The sequence below is a fragment of the Mustela nivalis genome, assembly GCF_964662115.1.
Source record: "Mustela nivalis genome assembly, chromosome: 19".
In the NCBI taxonomy this organism is placed as follows: domain Eukaryota; kingdom Metazoa; phylum Chordata; class Mammalia; order Carnivora; family Mustelidae; genus Mustela; species Mustela nivalis.
In genome coordinates this window covers 21545213-21567044 of record NC_139038.1, presented here as the reverse complement: position 1 = coordinate 21567044, position 21832 = coordinate 21545213, and the positions used below count along the sequence as shown (strand labels likewise).

Below are 21832 nucleotides of genomic sequence, written 5' to 3'. Positions count from 1 at the left end.
GAAGGCTGTTTTCTTTCCTTTGCTCAGTGAATATTTGGGTGCCTTCCATGTGCTGTGCTCCAGGCCCTGGGACACAGGCCAGAAAGGAGGGGGGAGAATCACCAGAGAAACCAGCGAGGAAGAGGCATCAGGGTGGAGGGCAGCCCCAGACCCACAGATCAGAGCCATGCCTGGCAGCGAGGGACCGACGCAGACCAGGCCCTGGGTCACATCCAAGGTCAGCGGCATGGAAGTAGGAAATCAGGTTAGAGGGGAGCTGGGGGTCAGATCACGGACCAGCCTGCCGGCCATGATGAGGACTCGAGCTTTTACTTTGTCTCATTCGAAAACTCAGGGGGTGATGGGGACCTCAGGTGTTTTTGCCAGTAGCTTCTCTGTTAAGACGAACAGAAAAAGGTAATTTGAGTGACTCAAGAAAATAGCATCTGAGCTGTCTCAAGAGCAGGAAGTCCTGTGGCGCCAGCTTTGGGCACTAACTCAGTGGCTGGAGGAGTCCGGACCAGGACCAGCACTTCCTGTGATTTTGACCTTTTCTACACGTGCCGGCTCCTTCCCCCGGGCAGGGTGACTCTTGCAGCCACAGACATCACACCGCGGTCCAGGGGGAGGGACGATGGCAGAAGAGACACCGTCACTTCTCCCTGGAGGCAAAGGCCTCCCGAGGGGCCCCCATGGCTGTCTCCTCGTTTGCTCTGGTGGGTTCTTGGCCACCGGGCATCCTCCCAGCAGCAAGCAAGGCTGGGAGCGCGGGCAGCAGGACACCTCTAGCTGGGGTTCTCTTGGGCAGGATGGTCGTGGGGCATTCAGTGGCATCCCTGGCCTCTGTCCACCAGACGCCGGTGGCGCTGTCCAGCTGGGACAGCCAGGAGGGTCTCCGGACCTTGCCCAAGGGCCAGACTCCCCTCCAGCATGGAAATCCTGACGTGGACCAGGCAGGACTTTTTGCCTAGGCTGGGCGCCCTGATGCCATGTGCAGGCCCGGTTTCTGTTAAAACAAGAGAAGGGGGCACCACTGTGTCTGTGGGGTCCTTTGTTGGAATTCATGTGTCAGGCGTTCCTGCTGCAGCAAAGGCTTGTTTCTCTCTGGGATGCCTCAGCGGCCCCGGGGATTATTCCCATCCCCTATACACACAAAGGCATTAAGGTGTGGGCGGGTTAGGGGCTTGCCTGGTGCCCGCGGCGCCTGTGCTCCTCACCATGGAGCGCAAGGCGAGCCCAGGACACCTATCCTGGCCAGGACAGTCAGCTTGTGCTGGCCTCCGAAGTGGCACCACTGTGCGCACAGCCTCGCGGAAACTGGCCCTCACAGGCGGCCCGGGCCAGTGCCGCGCTGTTCCTGTCACCGAGGGTCTCCCCACCTTTTGTCCCCACACCCACTGGCCCTGAAAGAACCCGCACCAAGAAAAATACTGTGTTTTCTCATGTGGTGGATCATGGGCTGTCCCTGGCAGGGATCGAGCCTGGGTCCTGCCTTGAAGAAGTGAGAGCTGGAAACCTGGAAGGCAGAATGTACTATGCAAAGTGGAAACCTCTTTGGGGTGACCTTTGTGCCAGTGTCCAGGAGACCTGTTTGATTCTTGGCTTCACCACCTCCCGACTGTGTGACCTTAGGGAAGTAGCTTCCCCTCTCTGAGCCTCATTTCCTCTTGTGAAAGATGGGAGCCACAGTAGTACCTAATCAGGGTTATTTGAAGAACTGGTGAGGTCCGGCAGGGGTAAGGCACGTAACAAGTGCCCCTTCCCACTCCTGCTTCACAGTGTCTCTGAACAGAACCTCTCACAGCTCAGGATGAATGTGTGTCCCGGGCTGATTCAGTGACCTCCATTCTTGGGGCTTTTGCTGGGACACTGTGAAGAAGAAGGTTTCTTCCCACCATGTATAGTTGCTGAGCTGAGGGAACGGAGCCTGAACTGTGCAGGGAGGAGCAGCACGTGGAGGGCACCTGTTTGCGAGGGACATCAACATGGAGTCACCTGAGTCAGCCCGGAGCTGGGGAAAGCACCAGATCTAGGTGAACCCCAGGAACAGCCGTACTTGAAATCACTGAACTTTTATTACAAGAACTAACGGACTTCCTCTTTTAGCTTAAGTCAGCTCGAATGAGTGTGACCCAAGAGCTGGCAGAAGGAGCTCAATAATAACCATTGCTCTGCCTGCCCCACAGCTTCAGATGAGACGGAAAATAGGAAAGCTCTGGACTCCTAGAAGGGTATTCTTGTGACTGCTGGCAGCGAGGGGGTGAGGCTGGAGTTTCACCTTCGTCACCTAGTGGGGAAGTGGTCTGGGGCACCTGACTTCACCTGAGTCTCAATGTGCTTACTCAGTCATTCTGAGAATTAATTGAAAAAAGACGTACAAAGTACTTGGCCTAGTGCTTGGCATGTGGTGTTTGATACAGTGTAGCCATTGTTTGATAAGGACAACAAATAATCATTGTGTGGTGACAACTATCCCTAGTAATAAAAGTAGTAGTCGTGGGAGTTAGCGTGGCAGCCACCGAGAACTGGACCCCAGCCTGCAGACTCGCCTGGCCCCGAGCTGGGAAACCCTGTTCCCCCAGGCCCTCCCCACACAATGCTTCCCAGCGCTGTCTTTGGCTGGAGTGGCACCAAGTCTGGGGCACCGCCTTCCTCCACAGGTGCCACTGTGGGCACTTCATGGGAGGTCGGCTTGTTTGCCTTCCCAGCCAAGGACCCAGGTGTTCCCCAGTAGCAGGGCGGGGCCCTCAGAGGTCCAGGCTCTACAGCCAGCGCTGCTTTGTGACCGGGGCTGGCAGGTGGTCCGCTCTCCGCACCTGACCAGCCCCATGCTTCTTTGGTAACAGCTCTCTGGTCTCTCTTTGGAGAGCCATCAGGGTTCCCATGCTTAGCAATTAAAAATACAGGACACGCAGTTAAATTTGAGTTTCAGAAAAACAACAAATGATTTTATTAGTATAATATGTCCCAAATATCTTTTTAAAATTTTTAAAATATGTTTATTCATTTAGAGAGCGAGCGTACACACAGGGGCAGAGGAGGAAGCAGAGAGAATCTGAAGCAGACTCCACACTGAGGCAGAGCCCCATAAAGGACTCAATCTCACAACCCTGAGATCATGACCTGAGCCGAAATCAAAAGTCAGCTGCTTAACCTGCTGGGTCACCTAGGTACCCCTGTCCCAAATACTACTTGCATTTCTCACACTAAAAAAGTCAATTCATAGTCTATCTGAAATTCCTATTTAACTTGGGGGCCTGTATTTTATCCGGCAGTCTTTGGCCTGGTGTCCCCACCACCTGATTCTGCTGGGGGCTGCCTGGCCTCGGGTGTGGGCAGGGTCTGGCCCATCCAAGCAGCCGGTCACACTGATTGGCTCAGAGACAAGCATGTGACCCAATCAGTGACCAGTGAGAGCCTAGGAACTTGCAGAGACAACTGGGAAAGAGGTCCTTACCCGGTGAGTTTGGACTCGCTGGGGGGACTTTCAGTGTGAGGGGAACCTGCCCAGGAAAGCTGAGACCAAGAGACACCGTTTGAGGTCCTTGAGATTCTCTCACTTAAGCCAGCTTGAGTCTCATTCTCTTTCTCTCTGTCCTTGCCACCCACAGAAGAGTGGCGGATGGCACTAAGTCACAAGTAGACTGTGGGGACAACGCCGAAATCACCTGCTTGAGAGCCTTACCGCGGCCAGGCCCTTGCTTTCCAGCCACTATGGATGCTGCTTTTATTTTCTAGAACAAAACACGGGCCACCCGGCAGCACGTCCCCCCACCCCCTACCCTGCCCCCGGGCCCGATACTCTTCCTGCTCTCCACAGATGCTCACCTCACTAAACCCACGCGCAGAGGTCAGCCAAGACGGTGGGGAAAGACAGCACAGCCTGTCGGGCTGTTTGTCTCGGGAGCAGACCGTGCACTGGGAAGAAACTAGCCTGCTGCAGGGGACAGTGTCCCAGGGTCTCTCGAGCCAGGCTGGGGACGTCCCAGCCAAGGATCAGGTCAGGTTGGGGGTGTGGGCAGGAACCAAATGAGCATATATTTCCCACATCTGTACCCGCAACGTGACCCTACAGAGCCCTCAGCCTGGGACTGGCCAGGAGCTGCTGGTCTCTCTGTAGAGAGACACAGACTCTGGCCTTGGATACCCACTGTCCTGGCTCTTTGGAGAGTGAAGCTTGGGGCCACGATCTTGGCTTCTCGGGTGTGAGTTCTGGTTTCCCCGGGTCTAGATGGCCTCGCCCTCACTGTCGGACTCGATGATGTCCAGCGGCTGCAGACGGAGGGAGTCATAGTTGGGAGGTGGGGTGCCCGGGATGGGCACGGTCTGCTCATCAGGGTAGGTGCCGGGGTCGGGGCCAGGCCTGGCCACATCAGGCTGGAAGCCAAAGTTGGTGTGAGCCTCCACCAGCTCGGCCACGGTGGGCGGCGGGCCAGCATAGCGAGCCTGGGCGCGTCTCTGCCGCAGGTTCTTGGCGAAGGCCACCAGCTTGATGACGGTGATCCACACAAAGTCGATGAGGATCTCTCCGAATTCGATGAGGCACAGCACCGAGCCCCCCATCCAGAAGCCAAACTGGCCACCCAGGTTTGAGAGCAGCCAAACGATCTGTGGGGAGCAGGGGGTGGACGGCCTGGTGAGGGTGGGGGTCGGGCCACAGGTTCCTGCCTTGAACCCCGCCTCACGGCTTCCTGGGAGGTAGGCCATTGGCCAGGAAGGGGGGACAGGGTGACTGACTCGACCCACGGAAACCATTTGGGACTCCAGGACTCTCCCAATTCCCCTGTAGGGCTCAGGACCCTCCCCCAACCTCAGGGTGCAGGGTGGAGGGGCAGCGGGGCAGGGCTGAAGTGTCAGGAGCCCCCAGACTCACATTATTGGCTGCCGACTCCTCAATGGTGCGATAGTTGAATTCTTGGAAGTAGATGTTGAGCTTGACCACTCCCTTCCTGTAGGAGCAGCAGGAAGGACTGGTGTCCCCTCCCCAGGACAGACACACACACCCCCATACACACACACACACACACCCATACACACACGCACGCACGCACACACAGGAAAGACAGCCAAGGGGCTGCCCCAGTCCTCTACCTTGAGCTGCTCACATGTCCACTCCCAGGATGGGTGAGGTCCAAGCAAGGGCCCAAAGTGTGGCCCTCCCTGGTCACTCGGGGCCTTGGGGCTACGAAGGGCATCTCTGCACAGCACCCCCTCTGGGGACCCCAAGGACCGGCTCTGAGCTCCCCTTTCCCATCCCCGGGGGCGGGGGTGCAGCACATACACAGTAGGCTCTGCATGGAGTCCTAAGCCTTGTCCCTTCATCAAGGGACCTGGGGCCCAGGCCGCTGGCTGCGTGGGCTTCCCCTTGGCACCCAGTAGTCCCCAGGAAAGCTCCGCTCTCCCACACCTCCAGTCTTCTCCCTGAACAGCTCTGCCTCTCCTTATTTGTCTGAACAGTTCCTGCCCCTCCTCGGAGAGTTAGCTCAAGTCCCCCGCCCTCTCCGGCCACGTAGCTTCTTCCCTGCGGTGCTCCCAAAGGAAAGGTCTTACACAGGCTCCCACCCCCATCAGCCCTGTGGGCCTATTTCTGTTCTCGGCACTGGCGCTTCTTCCCAAGAGTATGGACCTGTGTCTTCTGTGCTCAGTTCATGTTCGTGTTGGATGGAGGAAAAGATGGAGGAATGGGTGGACGAGTAGTTGATGGAGGGATGAGCGGCTGGCTGGAGGGATGGGTGCGCGGAGGAGCAAACAGAGAGATGGACGGGTGGGAAGATGGATGAGTAATGGAGGGTTGAATGGATGGGGGGTGGGGGGTGGTGAACAGGTGACATTTGGAGGACTGGCTCTCCTTGGCGAAGTGGCAAACCCTGAATTCCATGCGCTGGCTTCTCTCCCATTCCCAGGGCCGCCGCCTCCAGGCCTCCTCCTGGACCTGACCAGTGTGAGGTGTCTGAGTCGCGGCCCTGTATCCAAGCCCCTCCCTTGAGGCTCTGGTTCCGCTCGTTCTGTGCATTTCCCCCAGCCCCACCCAGACTCTAGGCTCACCTGCTCAAGGTGATGTTGGTGCTCTGGTCCCGCTCCTGAGACAGGACGTGGAAAATCCAATCCTGGAATCCAAGAAGGCAGCTGAAAAAATATGCACCTGCAGCACCGCCTCCCAGTCACGGGCCCTGCCCCCAGTCAGGGACAGACCACAGCCCCGAAGCTTCCCGAAGCCCCCTGGGACGGTGCTGGCACAGAGAGGAGAAAAGTTCTAGTGCACACTGGCTGCTGCTGCGGGGAGGAGGCACTCTGGGCTCCAGACACCTCCCCCAGAAGCCCAGCCATGGCGCTGGCTCTAACCCAGCTCCGGCCCTCGCGTGTGCTGTGCCTCTGCCCGCGTCACATCCTCCTCCTCAGCCCACCGAGGCCAGCTCAGCTCATGCTGCAGCTTTCACTCAAATGTCGCCTTTGCTGGGAGGTCTTCCCTGACCACTCTGTCTAAAGTGGTTTCCCCTGGTTACTCTCCGCTCACCCTGTCTACTTCCTACCATCATCAACTTGGAGATGATCTAATTTCTGTGTATTGTCCATCTCTGCCACTAAAATGTAAGCTCCCTAAGCGCAAAGGGCTTAGCCTCTCTCCTTCACTGCTGTGTCCCCAGCACAGCGCCTTGGGAGACACAGGTGGAGGGACAAACAGCCTGCAGACCTGTGCCCAGACCTGTCCCCCAGCCCAAAGGTGGGCGGCCAGGAGCCCGGCCACTCCACCGCCTCACCTCAGAGGCCTCGGAAGGCCAGTCGGCCATGGAGATGGTCATCTTATACTGGGTGTCACTGCAAGAGAGAAGGCAGTCCTGTGGCTGTCACTGTCCCTGCCAGCGCTGCCCCCCACCCCGGCTCCCCAGTCCCCATGCCCCCCACCCTTGCCCCCCACTTTCTATGCCCCCCCGGCTCCTCAGCCCCCATGCCCCCTACCCTTGCCCCCCACTTTCTATGCCCCCCACCCCGGCTCCCCAGTCCCCATGCCCCCCATCCTTGCCCCCCACTTTCTATGCCCCCCACTCCGGGTCCCCAGTCGCCATGCCCCACAGCCCTGCCCCCTGAGTCTCCGTGCTCCTCACCCTGGCTCCCCAGTCCCTGCACTCCCGGCCCCTGCCCCCCATTCTCCGTGCCCCCCACTCACTTGCAGGACTCCTTGCACATGTTGATGCAGGTCTCCCTCTGGGCCACACTCATGCGCAGGCGTGAGTAACAATAGGCTGAAAAGGACGAGGCGGGGGCAGGCGGGGAGAGTTAGAGGCAGGGCTTTCTACATGATCTCCTCTGGCTGTCCCCTGCCTTCCTGGCCATGGCCACCGAGGCCAGTGGTTCAGGGGGAGGGGGTGTGTTCTCCGTCCAAGCTCTCCTGCCATGGAGGGTCATCCCCTCCCATCCCGCACCCCTGCCCCCCCCCATGTCCAGCCCTTTTGCCCCAGCCTGACTTTGGGGAGCCTCGACCCAAACATTCCAGACTCAGCTCAGCAGGCTGACAGCAGTTTTCCCTCTGTCATCCCCACTTGGGGCTGGTGGGCAGGGTGATGGGGTCATGCGTGAAGTGATGGGTGATGGGGAGGGAGTTTCCCCTCTCGGCTGCATATTTCCTTGGTTTTATGAGGTGGTGGGGCTCTCTCTGCTCCCCAAAACATCCATCATGTTTGGACTCCGGGGCTGCTTCTGTGGCTTCAAACTCTTGGAGGCCACCTCAGTCTCCCCACCCAGCAGCGCACAGAGAGACCCTGTGAGCTCACACCCATGGACACACATGCTGAGGCTCGTACGTGTGGCACTGTGGTTGCACGCACGCGCACACACACATGGGCACGCAAACCAGCATGCACAGCTGCAGACACTGGAAGCAATCACACCCATGCGTGAACACATGTGCAGACTCGGTCCTGGGTGCTCCCGTGCATACATACAAATGCCCTCTCCCGTGCATGCGTGCACACACACACACACGTGCCCTCACCAGCCATTGCATGCCAAGCTCATGCGTGTGCAGACGTTTACACGGCACACAAACACAGGAGGGAGGGGAGCCTGGGCTGGGGCGCTGCAGACCGTGGAGGGGCAGGACTGGCCACCACCACCCCCGCCTGGCCCTGCTGAGGGCATGGAGCTCTGCCCCCCGCTCTGCGCTCAGAGCCCCAGCTGGCCGGGCAGCAGTGCCCAGGACTGTGCGCTCACCCCAGTCTGGGAACTCCCGGTTGTTGCAGTATCTCTCCCCGCGGGGCAGTGGGTACAGGTAGTGGGCACAGCTGCAGTTCTGGATCATGTGCTCTTGGAAGCAGGAGCGAATACAGGCCTGCGGTAGGAGGGCAGGAGAACACGGCTGTGACTGCGACGCTCCGCCCCCAGCCCCAGAGGGTAGGGGAGCCGGGGAGCCAGGGAAGAGGTCCCTCTGGCCGAGGAGATGCACCTCCTGACCCCTTGCAGCCTGGGCGTCGCTGTGCTGCTCGGTCCCTGGTCCCCACGGAGGGACTCGGGCCAGACCCAGCTCTCTGAGGATGGCCCCGCCACCTTGCAGAGCTGGAGCCCCACACAGGCCATGGGGCGGGGTGGCTTGGTCCAAATGCCACAGCCAACTCTTGGTAGTTCTTAATAACCAGGCTGCCAGCCTTGATGGAGCAGAGTGTCCCCTCGTGGGGACGGGGGAGGAAGAGTGGATTTGGTGCCCTGGGATTGCGTGGGATGACTCCACTCGTGCTGGGGTCTCAGGTCACCCTGACCTGCTTCCAGCGCACTCGGAGGCCAATCGCAGTCACTCATGGGAGGAGCAGGGGTGACGGCTGCCCTTGTGGGCTAAGGTCAGGGGGGCCTGGCACCGCATGGGGAATGGGAGCGGCTGGTACTCCTGTGTCTCCTCTTGTCCAGCTTCGCGAGTCCGGGGCGCGGAGGAACCCTTGCTCCAACTCTTGCTGTCCCCTGCTCTGGGCTCTGCCCCGCCCGGCACAGAGCCGGCCCCTTCCGCCCCAGCTTCTCCTACTCCCCCAGCTGCTCCTTCCCAACCTAGCACGCCCCGTCCTGTTCTCTCTGACAGGGCCGCGGCCTCCCTATGGGCACAGCCGGGAGGGGAAGAGCAGGAGTGAGGGGCCAGCGGGGTCGGACGAGGAGCTCTGATCGGGGGCCAGGGCCTCACAGTGTTCCAGACCTCACCGTGTCCCCTGGAAAGGAGGAGTCCTCTCCAGGCCCCACAGCAGAGGCTGGGGTTGGGGGGGGCGGGGGCAGTGGGAGGATGCAAGCAGAGTACCCGACCAGGGCCTTGGTCTTTGCCAAGGTCTGACCAGAGGGATGGCTGCATGGGACAAAGCAAGAGTGGAGGTTTTTCTGGAACGGGGTCTCTAGGCTGGGCCTGACGGATGTCTCCGTGGCCCCCCCTCCGTGCTCCCCACCTCCCTATGCTGCCTGTCTATGCCTTTATTAGCTCAGAAGGTTCCCCCAAGTTCCCCATTGTAGGCAGAAGCGCCTCCAGATAGAAGGCGGCCAAACCAGCCGGGGCAGGGTGTGGGGCGCACAGGTCAGCCGGACAGGGTGGGCGGGAGGGCGGGGTGGTGCGTGATTTTCAGAACTGGGGCAAAAGGGAAGCCCACACCATGCCCAGAGCTCGCAGGCACAGAGGCAGGCCCTGGAGTTCCCCTCATCAAGCCTCAGTTTCTTGATCTGCAGAGGCCGCCCAGGCTGGGGGAGAAGGGTCAGCCAGGGTCACGTTCGTCACCTGCGTGGAAGCTTTAGATGGTCCTCTCTGCCGGGGCTGGGTCTTGGGACAGGCCCCCCAGGCTGCCCCTGAAGGTCAGGGCGAGAGGGAAGCCCCAGCTACAGCAAGGGAGATCGAGGCCGGATACAAAGAGGGACTTTTCAGGTAAGGTGATGAGACCTTTGTATTGGGGCCTGGACACCCCGATTTCCTCATTCCTGTAAGATCCTCTACATCTTAGCGTCGCTGTGAGGAGTGAATGAAACACTGAATTTCAGTCAACGGCCCCAGCAGTGCCTGCCCGGCGCACGATGTGCCGATCCTCTCGGGATACTAGGAATTGTAGCAAGTAAGTGGTCTGTATAATAAATACTGTTACTGTCCCGTGGGGTGTAGACGGGAAGAAAGGATCATGTAATACACGTGACCCCTCAGCACAGCCTGTCTCCCACACAAGCGTTCTTGGGAGACCCCGGAGTGAGATCCCTGTGTTCTGGGCATCCCCAGGGGCACAGCTGCCTGGTGGGGACGAGCAGTGGCTGGCCCTGGGCCCTGGTGAGCACCCAGGGACAGGCCTGGCTTCGTCCCAAAGGCCACAAACCCCACCAAACTACCCTGTGGTCACCCACAAAAATCCAGTACAGCCAGTCCTGCCCAGGCCCAGCCGTCCCGGACCCTGAGCCCTGAGGCCTTGGGCCTGCTGGATGCGGACTGCCAGGGTTCCCAGGTCCCCAGGCCCACACTGTCTTCCCACCTGGATAGAGTAGGTCGTGTTGTAGTCGCTGTAGAGGTTTCGCACGGGAACGTCGGAGCCATTCATGGTGCACTGGCTGTAGGGCTCCCCCATGCGCTCCAGCTTGTCCTGTGTCCAGAGAGGTTGCTCCTGGAGGCCCCGCCCCTCCCCAGGAAGCCCCCTCGGGACCTCCCTCCCAGCAAGCACGGGGGTCGGGGGGGTGCCACAGGCCCGGTCGGTACCAGGCCGTGCCCACCCTCCCCCCCAGCATGGTGGTCCTGGTGGGGTTCTGGCCAGCAGACACGGCAGGAACGGACCACAAGGAGGCGTCCCCCCTCAGCCCCGCTCAGGCTGCCCCCGGGCCGCGGCCATACCACCAGCACCCCGATGGATGTCTCTGTCCCTGACATGGCGTAGATGCCCTCGTCTTTGATGAAGGGGTAGGACCTCTGCTCGTGGAGCAGCAGCCGGGCACCGGCCGTGGACGTGAGGAAGGGCACATAGTCCTCTTGGCCTATATCCAGGATCAGCTTCAGGCCTGTGGGAAGGTGAGGCTAAGGGCTGCCTGAATTCGCTCCCCAAAACCCATCTGTCCAGGCCTTCTCCCCACCCTCCCAAGGAGACCTCTACGGCCCACCTAGGAAGCTGGTTCTGCCTTGCGAAAATTGAGACTTCTTGCCTTCTCCAAGGCCCCCTCCCTAGCTCAAGCCACCCTGGCTCCCCCCAGCTCCACAATCTCTTTTCCATGTGGCAGGGGAGCAGGACTGCCCTGCCCCACCTCGAATCACATCATTCTTCTCATTCAATCCCTGTTGGTTTCCAAGCTCCTTCCTGCTGCTGGGCCTTTGCTAATGCTGTTCCCTCAAGCATGCTGTTCCCTTACTCTGGAATTATGTCCCCGCCTTCACCCTTCCCCTAGAACCTCCTGCTTTTCCTTTGGATCTCAGCCCAAGTGTCGCCTCCTCCAGAGGCCTTCCCTGACTACCAAGACTAGGTCTCCTATCTCTGGAAATTTCCTCCCAAGCACGTCCCTCACTTATATGACTCTTTTATTGTCTATCTTCCTTCCCTCCTGGATGGCTCCCATTTTTTTTAAATTAATTTATTTTTTAAAACATTTTTTTTAAGATTTTATTTATTTACTTGACAGACAGCGATCATAAGTAGGCAGAGAGGCAGGCAGAGAGGAGGAAGCAGGCTCCCCGCTGAGCAGAGAGCCCGATGCGGGGCTCGATCCCAGGACCCTGGGATCATGACCTGAGCTGAAGGCAGAGGCTTTAACCCACTGAGCCACCCAGGCGCCCCGGATGGCTCCCTTCTTGAAGGCAGAGACTAGACCCCATATCTTATGTACCAGAGGGCTCTGCTGAGTGGCTAGGACAACAGGTTAGCATTCACCGAGCACTTGCTATGTGCCGAGTGCTGGGCCAAATGCTATTCTGTACACGACCCTACTGGTGCTCCCAGGAGCAAAGGCATTACAATCCCCATGTTACAGGTGAGCAAACTGAAGCACAGAGAAGGAAAAGGGCTTGTTCAGGGTCACCCAGGGGAGAAGGGGCAGTGTTGGGGTTCTAACACAGGTGGCTGAGCTCCTTGGTCCGAATCATCTGTCCCTGTGAAGCGAGTTGACCAGCACCTCTGTGACACACAGTGATTTCGGGGCACAGGGGCTGGGTGAGGGGCGGTCAGCATCCCCTCTGGACCCCCTTGACCAACAGCCCTGATGCTCAGAATGACAGCCTGACTCCCAGAGGCTGGGGAGGTCCGAAGCTGATGGGGTAGGGGAGAAAGGCTCGCCGAAGCCCTCCTGAGGCCACCATGACTCTTTCCCCAGAAACAGGCCCACACAGTGGCTGGCCTCTGTCTTCAACCACTTCTGGCTTCACCCCCTCTCTGTCTCGCTCAAGAACCGTGTCACAGTGAGACTCAGTAAGCGTACGGGCTCTGCCATGGGCCAGCTGTGTGCTTGGGCAAGTTCTTTAAGCCTTCAAAGACTATTCAGCATATACTGAGCACATAGGGCTTGCCAGCTTCTGTGCTAAACGGGCGATAGTATTACATCGCAATGACTCTGTGAGCTCTCCTGGGCTACCTATACTGTCTTTGAATGGGGCAACCAGGGCTTCCGGAAGTTCAGTCTTGAGCTCAGGCTCATGGTGTGTGTGTGTGGGGGGGGGGCGTCCGTGGTGGGGCTGGGGTTTCACCTGGGCCCAGGAGCTTGGGCTCTGATCCCTGAGCTGTACTGCTTCTCAATCCTTGCCTTGCTCAGCAGAAAAATGGGAGCACTGATCCCTAGCCCAGACATTTACAGGAGTTCTGGGAGGGTGATAGAGGCGATTTTTGTTCTACCATTCATGGGCCCTGCTCCTGGGCTCCCAAGGGAAAACTATAGTGTAACAGTCACCAAGGTCAAAATGACTCCATTGAAACCTCGGAGGCTCTATTTCCGCCCCGGGCAGCCCACATTGTACATCTCCTCTGTTAAATAATCAAAAGGAGCATTCCAAACATAAGGGGGAAAAAAACCCAAACAAACCCTGATTCCCATATAGATATAGACTTGCACATACTAAAACCACAAGATAATGTCTATAACTTTCTGGAACGGCCTTGCTCATGATAATTTGTAACCCTTTATGTAAAAACCATATATAATCCCGCTCCAAACACTCCCTTCCCCGAGCAGTCTCTTCCTGGTGAAGACTGTGTATCCCCAGCAGCTCTCCTAACTTGGGCTTGAATAAAACGCTTCCTTTCTTTCTAAAATTTTGAACGGATTTGTTCATTTTGCAGGGACAGTGGAACAGCTCGGCGCACACAGAAGAGACCCAGCCGTGGCCATCCCTCCGTGGGCCACCTGCTGTCTCACCCTGGCCCCTTAACAGCTCCCGGTCACTAGGTCTTTTAGCCCCACGTGGTGGGGATTTCAAGCCCCCTGGCTCTGGCCCCAGGGTGAACCAAGACTTACCGAACTCAGCTCCGGGGTTGGCCGAAGGGAGCGCCTTCTCTGTCATGCCCCAGTTGAAGATGTAACAGTTGCCATAATCTGGGTGGAAGATGGACGTGAAGTTCCTAAAAGAAACACCGTCAGCTGGAGAGCACGGCCCACCCCAGCTGGTGCCTCCCTGACACCGTCTGCTGTCCAGGACGCAGGGTGGAGGACAGAGGGCGCAGGGGAGCCACGGAACCCAGCCAGGTGCGCTGCCCAAGCTGGGGACTCACACGGAGAGGGAAGAGGCTGACACGGTGGGGGGCGGGGAGAGGGCGCCCCGGAGGCTGCGGAAAGGCACAGCTTTATAAGGAGGCCCGTGGGGACCCGACGCAGGGTCCTCTCTCATGTCCTGGAAATGTTTCCTAAGGAAGTAAGTCAACTACCACAAGAAACGTTTCCAATAAAGAAGCTCATGGCAGTAGTAGTGGTATCCTGCAGTTTCAAAGAATTCAGTTTGAAAAAGACTTTCTTGGATACAGAACATTTCAAACACAAAAAAGTCGAGACAGTGAAGTCCACCACCAGCTTCAGGAATCCTCACGGCAGAGCCACGAAGGAACCCTTCATCCCTACCCGCCGCGCCCCATCTCCCTTCCGTGTGGTTCTCAAGCAAACCTCAGACGTCATGATTTTGTCTATAAACATTTCCAGATGTACCTTGAAAAGTAAGAACTCTTTTAAAAATACTACTATTACCATGTTAAACATAACTAACAAAAATTCCTTCATATCGTTAAATAATTAGTTTGAAGTTTTAACCGTCTCCTACGTGTCGATTTTTGTTTTTATAATTTTTAAATCGGGGTTTAAATGAGGTTAATGTGATTGGTTGATGGGGCTTTCGAGTTTCTTCTAATCTATGGCTCCCTCCATCTTTTTTTTTTTTTTTTTTCCTTGTCATATAGTTGTTAAAACAGTTCTGGTTTGACCCAGCTCATTCTTTGGAGAAGCAGTGAAGGGATCAACATTTCGTACCCTGGATGAATGAATGGCTTTGGGCAGTGCCCACCGGTGGTGGCCAGTGCTACTCCTCTCCTGATGGACGAGCACAGGCTGCCGAGGAGGTGGCCTTGCTAGTAAAACACAAAAATCCTCCCTGAACAGGATCGAGCATCTGTAACCACCATCTACAGGAAATACTGGAGACAGAGGAACAGGTTCAAAGACACCAAGGAAAAGTCAACTTGTAAAATCCAGACCTTGGGGAAGTCAACAGGATAGATATTCCAGTTTCTTCAACAAACACCCTGTGAGAGAGAAAAAGGGAGACAACCTACAGATGAGCAGAAACTTTAAGACTTGGGTTGCAACCACAACATGCTGCCTTTAGTTGGATCCTAACTCACACACACAGAGGAGCAAAAGGTAGGACATTGATGAGCATGGACGCGACTGGATAGTTGATGGTATTGAGGAATTATTGTTAGTTTTCTTTTTTTGGGTGGGATAATTGCACTGTGGTTTGGTTTAAAAAAAAAAAAAAGTCTTTCTCTCTTGCAGATACGTTCTGAGCTTTTTAGAGGTGAGAGACCCTGGAGTCTGGGCGCTGCTGCAGAATGGACAGGAGGGGGAGAGAGTAGCAGCTCTGGAATCGGGATGGTGCATCCATGTGAGGTCATCGTGCTCTGTTCCTTCTGCAGGTGTGTCCTCGGGCCTCTGTTAGGAATCGCTTCACGGATGTCTTTGCATGATTTTATTTTGTTTTTCTTGTCTTATTAAAACAGGAAGGAAAGGGGCCTGATTGCAACATGGTCTTCTAAGCCCTGGATTTGGAAACCGTGACCGTGCAACTTTTAGGGGCCAGCCCGGGTTGCATAGTTCTGCATGCATTTTCTAATTCGATCCTCAAAGTAACCCCGTGGTGAGGTCAGCTGTTATTTGCCCCAGTGTTCAGATCAGGAAACCATACCTTCCACCTGTGTCCCCCCTAAGCGCTAGCAGAACACGAGGTGGGTCCCGGGCAGGCTGCCACATCTAAGCAGGGAGCTGACCCTGGGCACATGTGAGCGCCTTACTCCACGGCTGGCCTTCGGTGTCCTCAATAGTGAAAGGGAAATCAGAACAAAATCACATTTCTTCACTCCACAGGTGTTTACTGAGGCAGATGCTGGGTTGAGCACAACGGGGGTACAAAACAGAGTTTTGCCCTGGACAGTCACTGTGTAGCGGGGGCACCCGGCATGGCGAGAGCAGCGTTCTGTCCATGCTCCCCTTCCAGAATGTGCCTCTGGCTTGTCCACCTGTCTCCATGGCTGAGGCTCCCCCTGCAACAGGGTTCAAGCCACCAGCACCGGGCCCTGCTCGCCTCCTACAGGAGCCTCTGTCCTTCCCCTCTTGTTCTAGTAGTGGTCCTTCTAGTCGTCTTGTTCTAGTTTTAGTCCTTCCCCTCTTGTTCCCCTCTTGTTCTGCACAGCGGGCAGGGTGATGGTTTGAACTGTGAATTGGAGAAGGGTACACTTCCACTGGGAACCCTCCAGAAGCTCCTTGCAGTTCCAGACGAAAACACCAATGCCCTACGTTGGTCTTCCCCTCCTTGTCTGTTACACTCCAGCCGTACTCCAAGGTGTTTCCAAATTCAAGGTCCCTGGGTGCCCAGAATATTTTCCGATCTGTTAGCCCAGTAAGTGGCTTCTCCTCATTCTTTGGGATTCACCAGCTCTGAGACCGACCCCCTGCACTCTCCAGGCAAAATCACTTCCCTCCCCAGTTACCGGATCATTTCTACCTGCTTATTCCCTGAGAGCATGAGTCCAAATTGGAAATTATCCTCTTTAGTTAACTGCTTGCTTATCAACGGACTCCTGATTTAGAAGGTAAGCCCAGGGAAGGCAGTTGTCTGTCTTGAAGGAGGAATCACATTTGGAGGCTAAGATCCCGGGCCTGGGAGCCAGCCTGTCTGGATTCCAGTTTCGGCTTTGTCACCGAGTTAACTGGTGAGCTTGTGCTCTCTGAGCCTCGCCGGCCCCACCTGTCACGCCGGGGTAGTTAGCAGCACCCATCCCACAGGACCAAGGCGAGGGCTGGATGGCGAGCGTATTGAAATACTCAGCAAGTGCTGGGTTACACACTCTGTCCTCAGAGCCCGGCCCGCACCAGACAGACACTCAGTAAATATTTGTTGGGTGAATTATAATACGGGATAAGTGGATCAACAGAGATAAGCTTGGAGGAGGGACACCTCATTCTCGCTGGGCTGTGTGTGGGCGTGTGGGTCATGGAAGGGTTCTTGGAGGAGGGGAGGCCCGAGCTGAGACTTTTAAGCATGGCTAAGAGGCAGGCGAGCAGCCTCGGGGACAGAGAGGAGAAAGGGCACATCAGGCCGGCAGCACCGCACAGGCGAAGGCCTAGAGGGAAGGAATGGCTCTGGGCGGGTACTAGCGAGTCTCATCTGCGGAGGATCAGGGCTGTGGCCATGGGAGGAAGAGAGCAGAGCAAACCAGCTGAAGCCGGGCACTGTTCTAGAAGGAGAGACCCCACCCCAGGCATGTGGGGACACAGTGTTCCCAAGAAACCGTCTTGGACATCTGCGGCCCTGGAGCAGGCGGCCGCCGCTCAGGGCGTGGCCAGACCCCCTCCTGCCCAGGGCCGTGCCAACTGTCTGCTTGTTGACTGTGCCCTTTCCCTGGAGGGGCTGCTCCCAGCCCCTGCCGACTCTCGCTCCAGAGCCAGGCTTTTTCCCAAAACACCTTCCCGGGACAGGCGTAAGGCATGGTGGCCCCCAGACCGGCGCAAAACCTCCAGAAAAGACTGAAAGGCAGAGCATCCTGGCAGGAAGACGTACAACAGCGGCGGTACTGTGTGGTAGGGGTTGGGAAAGGCTTCCCAGGGCGGAAGCTGGTTAGCCGGTCCCTAAAGCAGTAATAAGCAGTTGCTGCTGCTGGCACATACGTGCCTCGATCTCGGTTTCTAAATACCGTTCTCCAGGAAAAGGAAGCAGAGCTCCTCAGAGAAACGGCGGCTTCTGGGGCTGGGGCATCATCAGGGGCCAGAAAGCAAGGAAGTAGACCGAAAAAAAAAAAAAAAAAGAGAGAGAGAGAGAGAGAGATGGGGATGTGTCAGAGAGACACAGGAGCCCAACGCAAGGCCCTGCTACTAGCCAAAGCTGGAAGAATTTGAGTAAGAAAATAAATAACGTGGGATGGGATCCCAAGGCAAAGATATACGAGTCGGTACCAGGATAAGTGATTGAATAACATGAAAAAGGAAAGAAGACGGAACCCTTCCCCACAGAAGAATTCCAAAGAGTCTATATTCCTGCCTCCAGGAGACCAGGAGCCAAGTGCCCCTTGCTCCCTGTCACCCCATCTCCCCCCGAGCGTGGGCTCCACTTCATGATTTGTTCCGCGTGGAAGGGAAGGCGGCCCCCACCCTGTCCCTTAACCAAGTGAGGAAGGTCAATATCCTGGGCGGCGGTGTCCCCCGCCGGAGGAGGCTGTAAGGAGGTGAGCACCTCACCTCTGTGCCCTTCTTCCCGCAAACCCATCTAGTCTGTATAAACCCAAATCAAGGACCTTCTATAACACAGCATCTAGGTCCTTCCATCCCCACGATAGCTCTAGGAGGGCACGGCACAATCCCCATTTTCCAGATGAGAATACTGAGGCCCAGAGAGGCCAAGAAGCGGGCCCAGCAGCACACAGAGTGGGCATTCAAATTCAGGCACTGTGGCATCGGGGTCCTAATGTGGCTCCTTGTTTCCTAATTACAGCTGCTGTTTCGTGAGCCTTTGTCCCGGTCCAGGGAGAGAGGATGGAGTCAGAAGGTCAGTGAGGAAGTGGAGACGTAGCGTCTGGAGCCCGGCATTGGGAGGGCAGAGGGCGGTGCGTGTCCTCTGGCGCCACATCTGGGGCTGACTCGAGAAGACAAGTGACCGAGAGCAGGCTTGGGAGACGCGGGTGGGGACGGCAGATGATGATCTGGTTTTCTGATGGCCCAGACTGCCGGCTCTGCCACTCACCAGCTGTGTTGACCTCCAAGACGTTGCTTAACCTCTCTGGGCCGTGGCTGCCTCCTATAACATGGGCTGACATAAGAGTACCTTTCTCGTGGGCTTGTGGCCAGGGTTAAATTAATTTTACACCTGTGAAGGGCTAAGAATAGCATCTGACACAGCAGCAGGGCTCGATCCACGCTAGCATTATTATGGGATAGTGAGTTTCTGATCAAATGTGGGTTAATTGGCAGTAATAGCTATTATTTATTGAGGCCAGCCCTACTGTGGGCACATCACCTCATTTAATACTCAAAATACCCCCACCGAGTAGACCTGTTACTGCCCCATTTCACAGAAGAGGAAAACCGAGACCCATCGAGTTTAAGCTTGTTGAGGGTCATATGGCTTTGTAAAGCAGGGCAGGGATCTGAGCCCAGTGGTCTAACCACACAGCCCAGCCTGACCCCCTCGCTAGAGCTACCCCCTGGCCACAGCCATACCACAGACGTGGCGTGGCCGACGCTGGGTGTTCTGCCTGCCCCAACACCATCTGTTCTCCCTTCTCTGCTAAGGCTCCTCTGCTTTTCTTTCTTTTTTTTTTTTTTTAAAGATTATTTATTTATTTATTTGACAGACAGAGATCACAAATAGGCAGAGAGGCAGGCAGAGAGAGAGAGAGAGAGAGAGGGAAGCAGGCTCCCTGCGGAGCAGAGAGCCCGATGCGGGGCTCGATCCCAGATCCCTGAGATCATGACCCGAGCCGAAGGCAGCAGCTTAAGCCACTGAGCCACCCAGGCGCCCCTCCTCTGCTTTTCTTTGGGGGGACCACCCATTCCTCATTCTCAGTCTTGGGGCCCCCACGGGACCTGCTTTGTGGAGGGTGCGAGGGCAGGAGCTGCCCAGGATGGAGCCATGCCTTGTGCACTGTGCAGGCCCCGGGGACTGAGGGTAGAACCCAGCAGACCCTAATGGACCCCTCCCCTACCTACCTCACCGCCCCACCCCGCAACAGCCAGGTCTCTCCTCACCGAGCAGAAGGACCCCAGGCTTGAAGGCAGAGGCTGACCCCTCTCTCTAGCCGAGAGGGCAAAGGTGACGGCGCCAATGTGACACGCTGGCCCACCCGCTCCCTGCGGCCTTCTGGGAGGGCTGCCAGGAGCGGCTGACCACGGGCACGCGGAGCAAAGGCCACCGGCTGAGAGTAAGGGGCTGGCATCCAGCCAGCAGCCACCCACGCCACCAGCAGGACGCCTCCTGTCACCAGGGACACTGGCCTGCTTTTTTCCGCCTGCGGGCCACACCTCTCTAGCTCACACCACGCGGCCGGGTGCGCAGATCTGGCGCCTCAGGGCGCCGGAGTCCCTGGCGCCGCCTGCAGAGTGCCTGCCCCTGTGGGTCCCCCTGGCATTCGGCAGACTCTCCGTAGAGCTTCCTGGGGGCTCATGGGTGGAGAGAGCACGCAGGGGTCAGGCACCGACGCCGGGAGGGTGACACCGGAAGCCTGTCACTCATGACATGTGGCAGGACTCCGTGGACTTCTCCAGGGGCCCGAGGTGCGAGGCCGTGGAGCCCGGACCAGCAGGACACCAGCACGCGTGGCCCCGCAGAGATCTGGTCACAAGGCCCCGGAGGGGCCACCTGGCTGTGGCAGCCCTGCCTGGGCGGAGACTTGGGCCGCGGTCCTGCCCCAGAGACACCAGGGGCTCGGTGTGTCAGAGCAGGGGTGGGGAAGGAGGGGGGACCTGGGGACCCGTCGTAAGAGCTGCAGGCTTTGGGGTGAATGTTCTTCTCCCTCTGCCCTCCTCTCAACCTTGGGGGGTGTCCGGGATGCGGGCGAACGCTCCCAGGGCCCGGCTCTCGGTGCTGAGCTGAGCCAACTCAGCTCTCGTCCCGGGCGGGTGAGGTGGCGGGACGGTGTGGGAAGGAGAAGCGGGGCAGGAGGTGCCGCCTCGCCCGCCCGGGTCCCTCAGCCGCTGGGTGTTGGAGGCCAACGGCTCCCAGGCGCCCCCTCTGCAGCCCCCTTGCCTGGGACGTGAGGGGATCTCAGCCCATCCCCCACGAGGTACTGACGCGGCAGGGACAACTGGCCGGCCCCTCAGGGGGACCGTCCTGTGTGGCTAATGCTCCCGACGCCCCAGGGATGGGGCCTCCATGTCACCTGCCTTTTATGACATGGACCCTCCCCACATCCCTGTCTCAGGCTCTGCCTCCAGGAAACGCGACCGGAGACCCCGAGGCACAGGACACCGTGCTGGTTTGTGGCCACGCCAGGCTGTGACGGGGCAGGGAGGGGTGTTGGGGGGCCGGGGCGGCTCTCACCTGTAGCTGCAGGGCTCGGACCCGAACAGGCAGGCCAGGATCAGCCGCTCGGCAGGGTAGCCCATCTCCGCCAGCTTGTGCGTGGGCACCTGCGAGAAGATGTTGGTGGCCTGCAGCTGGTACCACTCCGTCACGGCGTGGGTGGCGCTGGTGAAGTTCCGGAAAGTGCACGCGGTCCCGTTGAGGCTGCACTGCAGGGGCCGGGAGGGGTTCCGGTGGGCGCAGGTCGGGCTGGCTGGGCCCCCGCCACCGTCCCCAAAGGCCAGCTGCCCTTCCCCTGGTGGCACCTTGGTGCGGGGCAAGCGGCTGCAGAGCCAGTGGGGGATGTGTTCACACGCACACGCACAGGGCTCGGGGGCTGTCCCCTCACACACGGCTGCTCAGTCACAGGGTCTCACACAGTGTCGCCGGCCTCCCGTGTACTAGCCCAGTGCCTGAGAGAGTACGCACACACGTGCACACGCGTGCACACGCGTACACACAGTCGCCCACGTCCTGACATCCACAGCCCCACGATGTCACGGTCACAACCACACACACTCATATCCAATCGTTTTCCCCCGCCCACATACCCCGCTGACCCACAGTCACGCTCCTGTGGCCCACAGACAGACAGACACCCCAGGACCCTCCACTTTCTTCTTTCCTGGCATCCTTGCAGACTTCCAGAGGCGTTTCCTTGGGGGCCGTGTGGACCACGAAGGACTCAAGGCTCAAGGCTCCCTCCCCCTCACCAGGGAAAGGACCTGGGCCTTGTCAGCCTGAGCCCGGTGAGGCGTGCAGGGCCCCCCTCCCCCTCACCACAGCCGGCCCACCACAGCAGCCAGGTCACTGTTGTAGACGCTCAATGGAAGCAACCCCAGGACTCTGGCCTCGGCCACTCTGCCTCTATTGGCCCTCACAGCGGGCCTTCCTTCTGGAACCCAGGAGGCCAGGAGGAGCTTCTCCACATTCGGAGAGTCCCCTCCCCAGGGCCTGCTGCGGGCACTGTCCTTGGGCCCATTCCTGGAGGTCTCCTCTGTCCTTAGGGAGAGGACGATAGTACTTGACACTCGCTCTGTCCCAGACTGTGTTCTGAGGGCTTTCTATTACCGCATTCGATTTGTACAGTCATCCTACTCCATCATCGTGAGGAAACTGAGGCCAGCAGACCTCCTC

General features: G+C 57.9%; 1 protein-coding gene and 2 long non-coding RNA genes across 6 annotated transcripts in view; 2 read left to right on the top strand and 1 right to left on the bottom strand.

Moving 5' to 3' along the window:
• Positions 1–2894: 2894 nt before the first annotated feature.
• SCNN1B (sodium channel epithelial 1 subunit beta) overlaps positions 2895–21832 on the bottom strand; it is a 57135-nt gene continuing 38197 nt past the window's right edge. The window contains exons 4-13 of the mRNA XM_082714699.1: positions 20675–20865; positions 13399–13502; positions 10802–10965; positions 10449–10556; positions 8188–8305; positions 7145–7220; positions 6738–6795; positions 6025–6086; positions 4853–4928; positions 2895–4587 (exon numbers count right to left, since the gene is read on the bottom strand). Coding sequence (XP_082570825.1) covers positions 4207–4587; positions 4853–4928; positions 6025–6086; positions 6738–6795; positions 7145–7220; positions 8188–8305; positions 10449–10556; positions 10802–10965; positions 13399–13502; positions 20675–20865 — 1338 coding nt within the window. The 3' untranslated portion in view covers positions 2895–4206. The remainder of the gene's footprint in view (positions 4588–4852; positions 4929–6024; positions 6087–6737; positions 6796–7144; positions 7221–8187; positions 8306–10448; positions 10557–10801; positions 10966–13398; positions 13503–20674; positions 20866–21832) is intronic.
• The window catches only part of LOC309854968, a 44254-nt gene continuing 30733 nt past the window's right edge, over positions 8312–21832 (top strand). The window contains exons 1-5 of one of the 3 annotated variants that reach the window (XR_014306505.1): positions 8312–10050; positions 10728–10975; positions 13224–13626; positions 14328–14787; positions 14923–15157. This is a non-coding gene — a long non-coding RNA (uncharacterized lncRNA). Of the gene's footprint in view, positions 10051–10695; positions 10976–13223; positions 13627–14327; positions 14788–14922; positions 15158–21832 lie in introns of those variants that run through there. The other 2 variants (XR_014306506.1, XR_014306504.1) reach the window with 2 other exon arrangements.
• LOC309854980 lies at positions 17016–18471 on the top strand. Of its 2 annotated transcripts, none has more exons than XR_014306519.1 (2): positions 17016–17213; positions 17347–18471. It is a non-coding gene; the product is annotated as an uncharacterized lncRNA (long non-coding RNA). The 2 variants fall into 2 exon arrangements; XR_014306520.1 differs by having other exon boundaries at positions 17016–17223.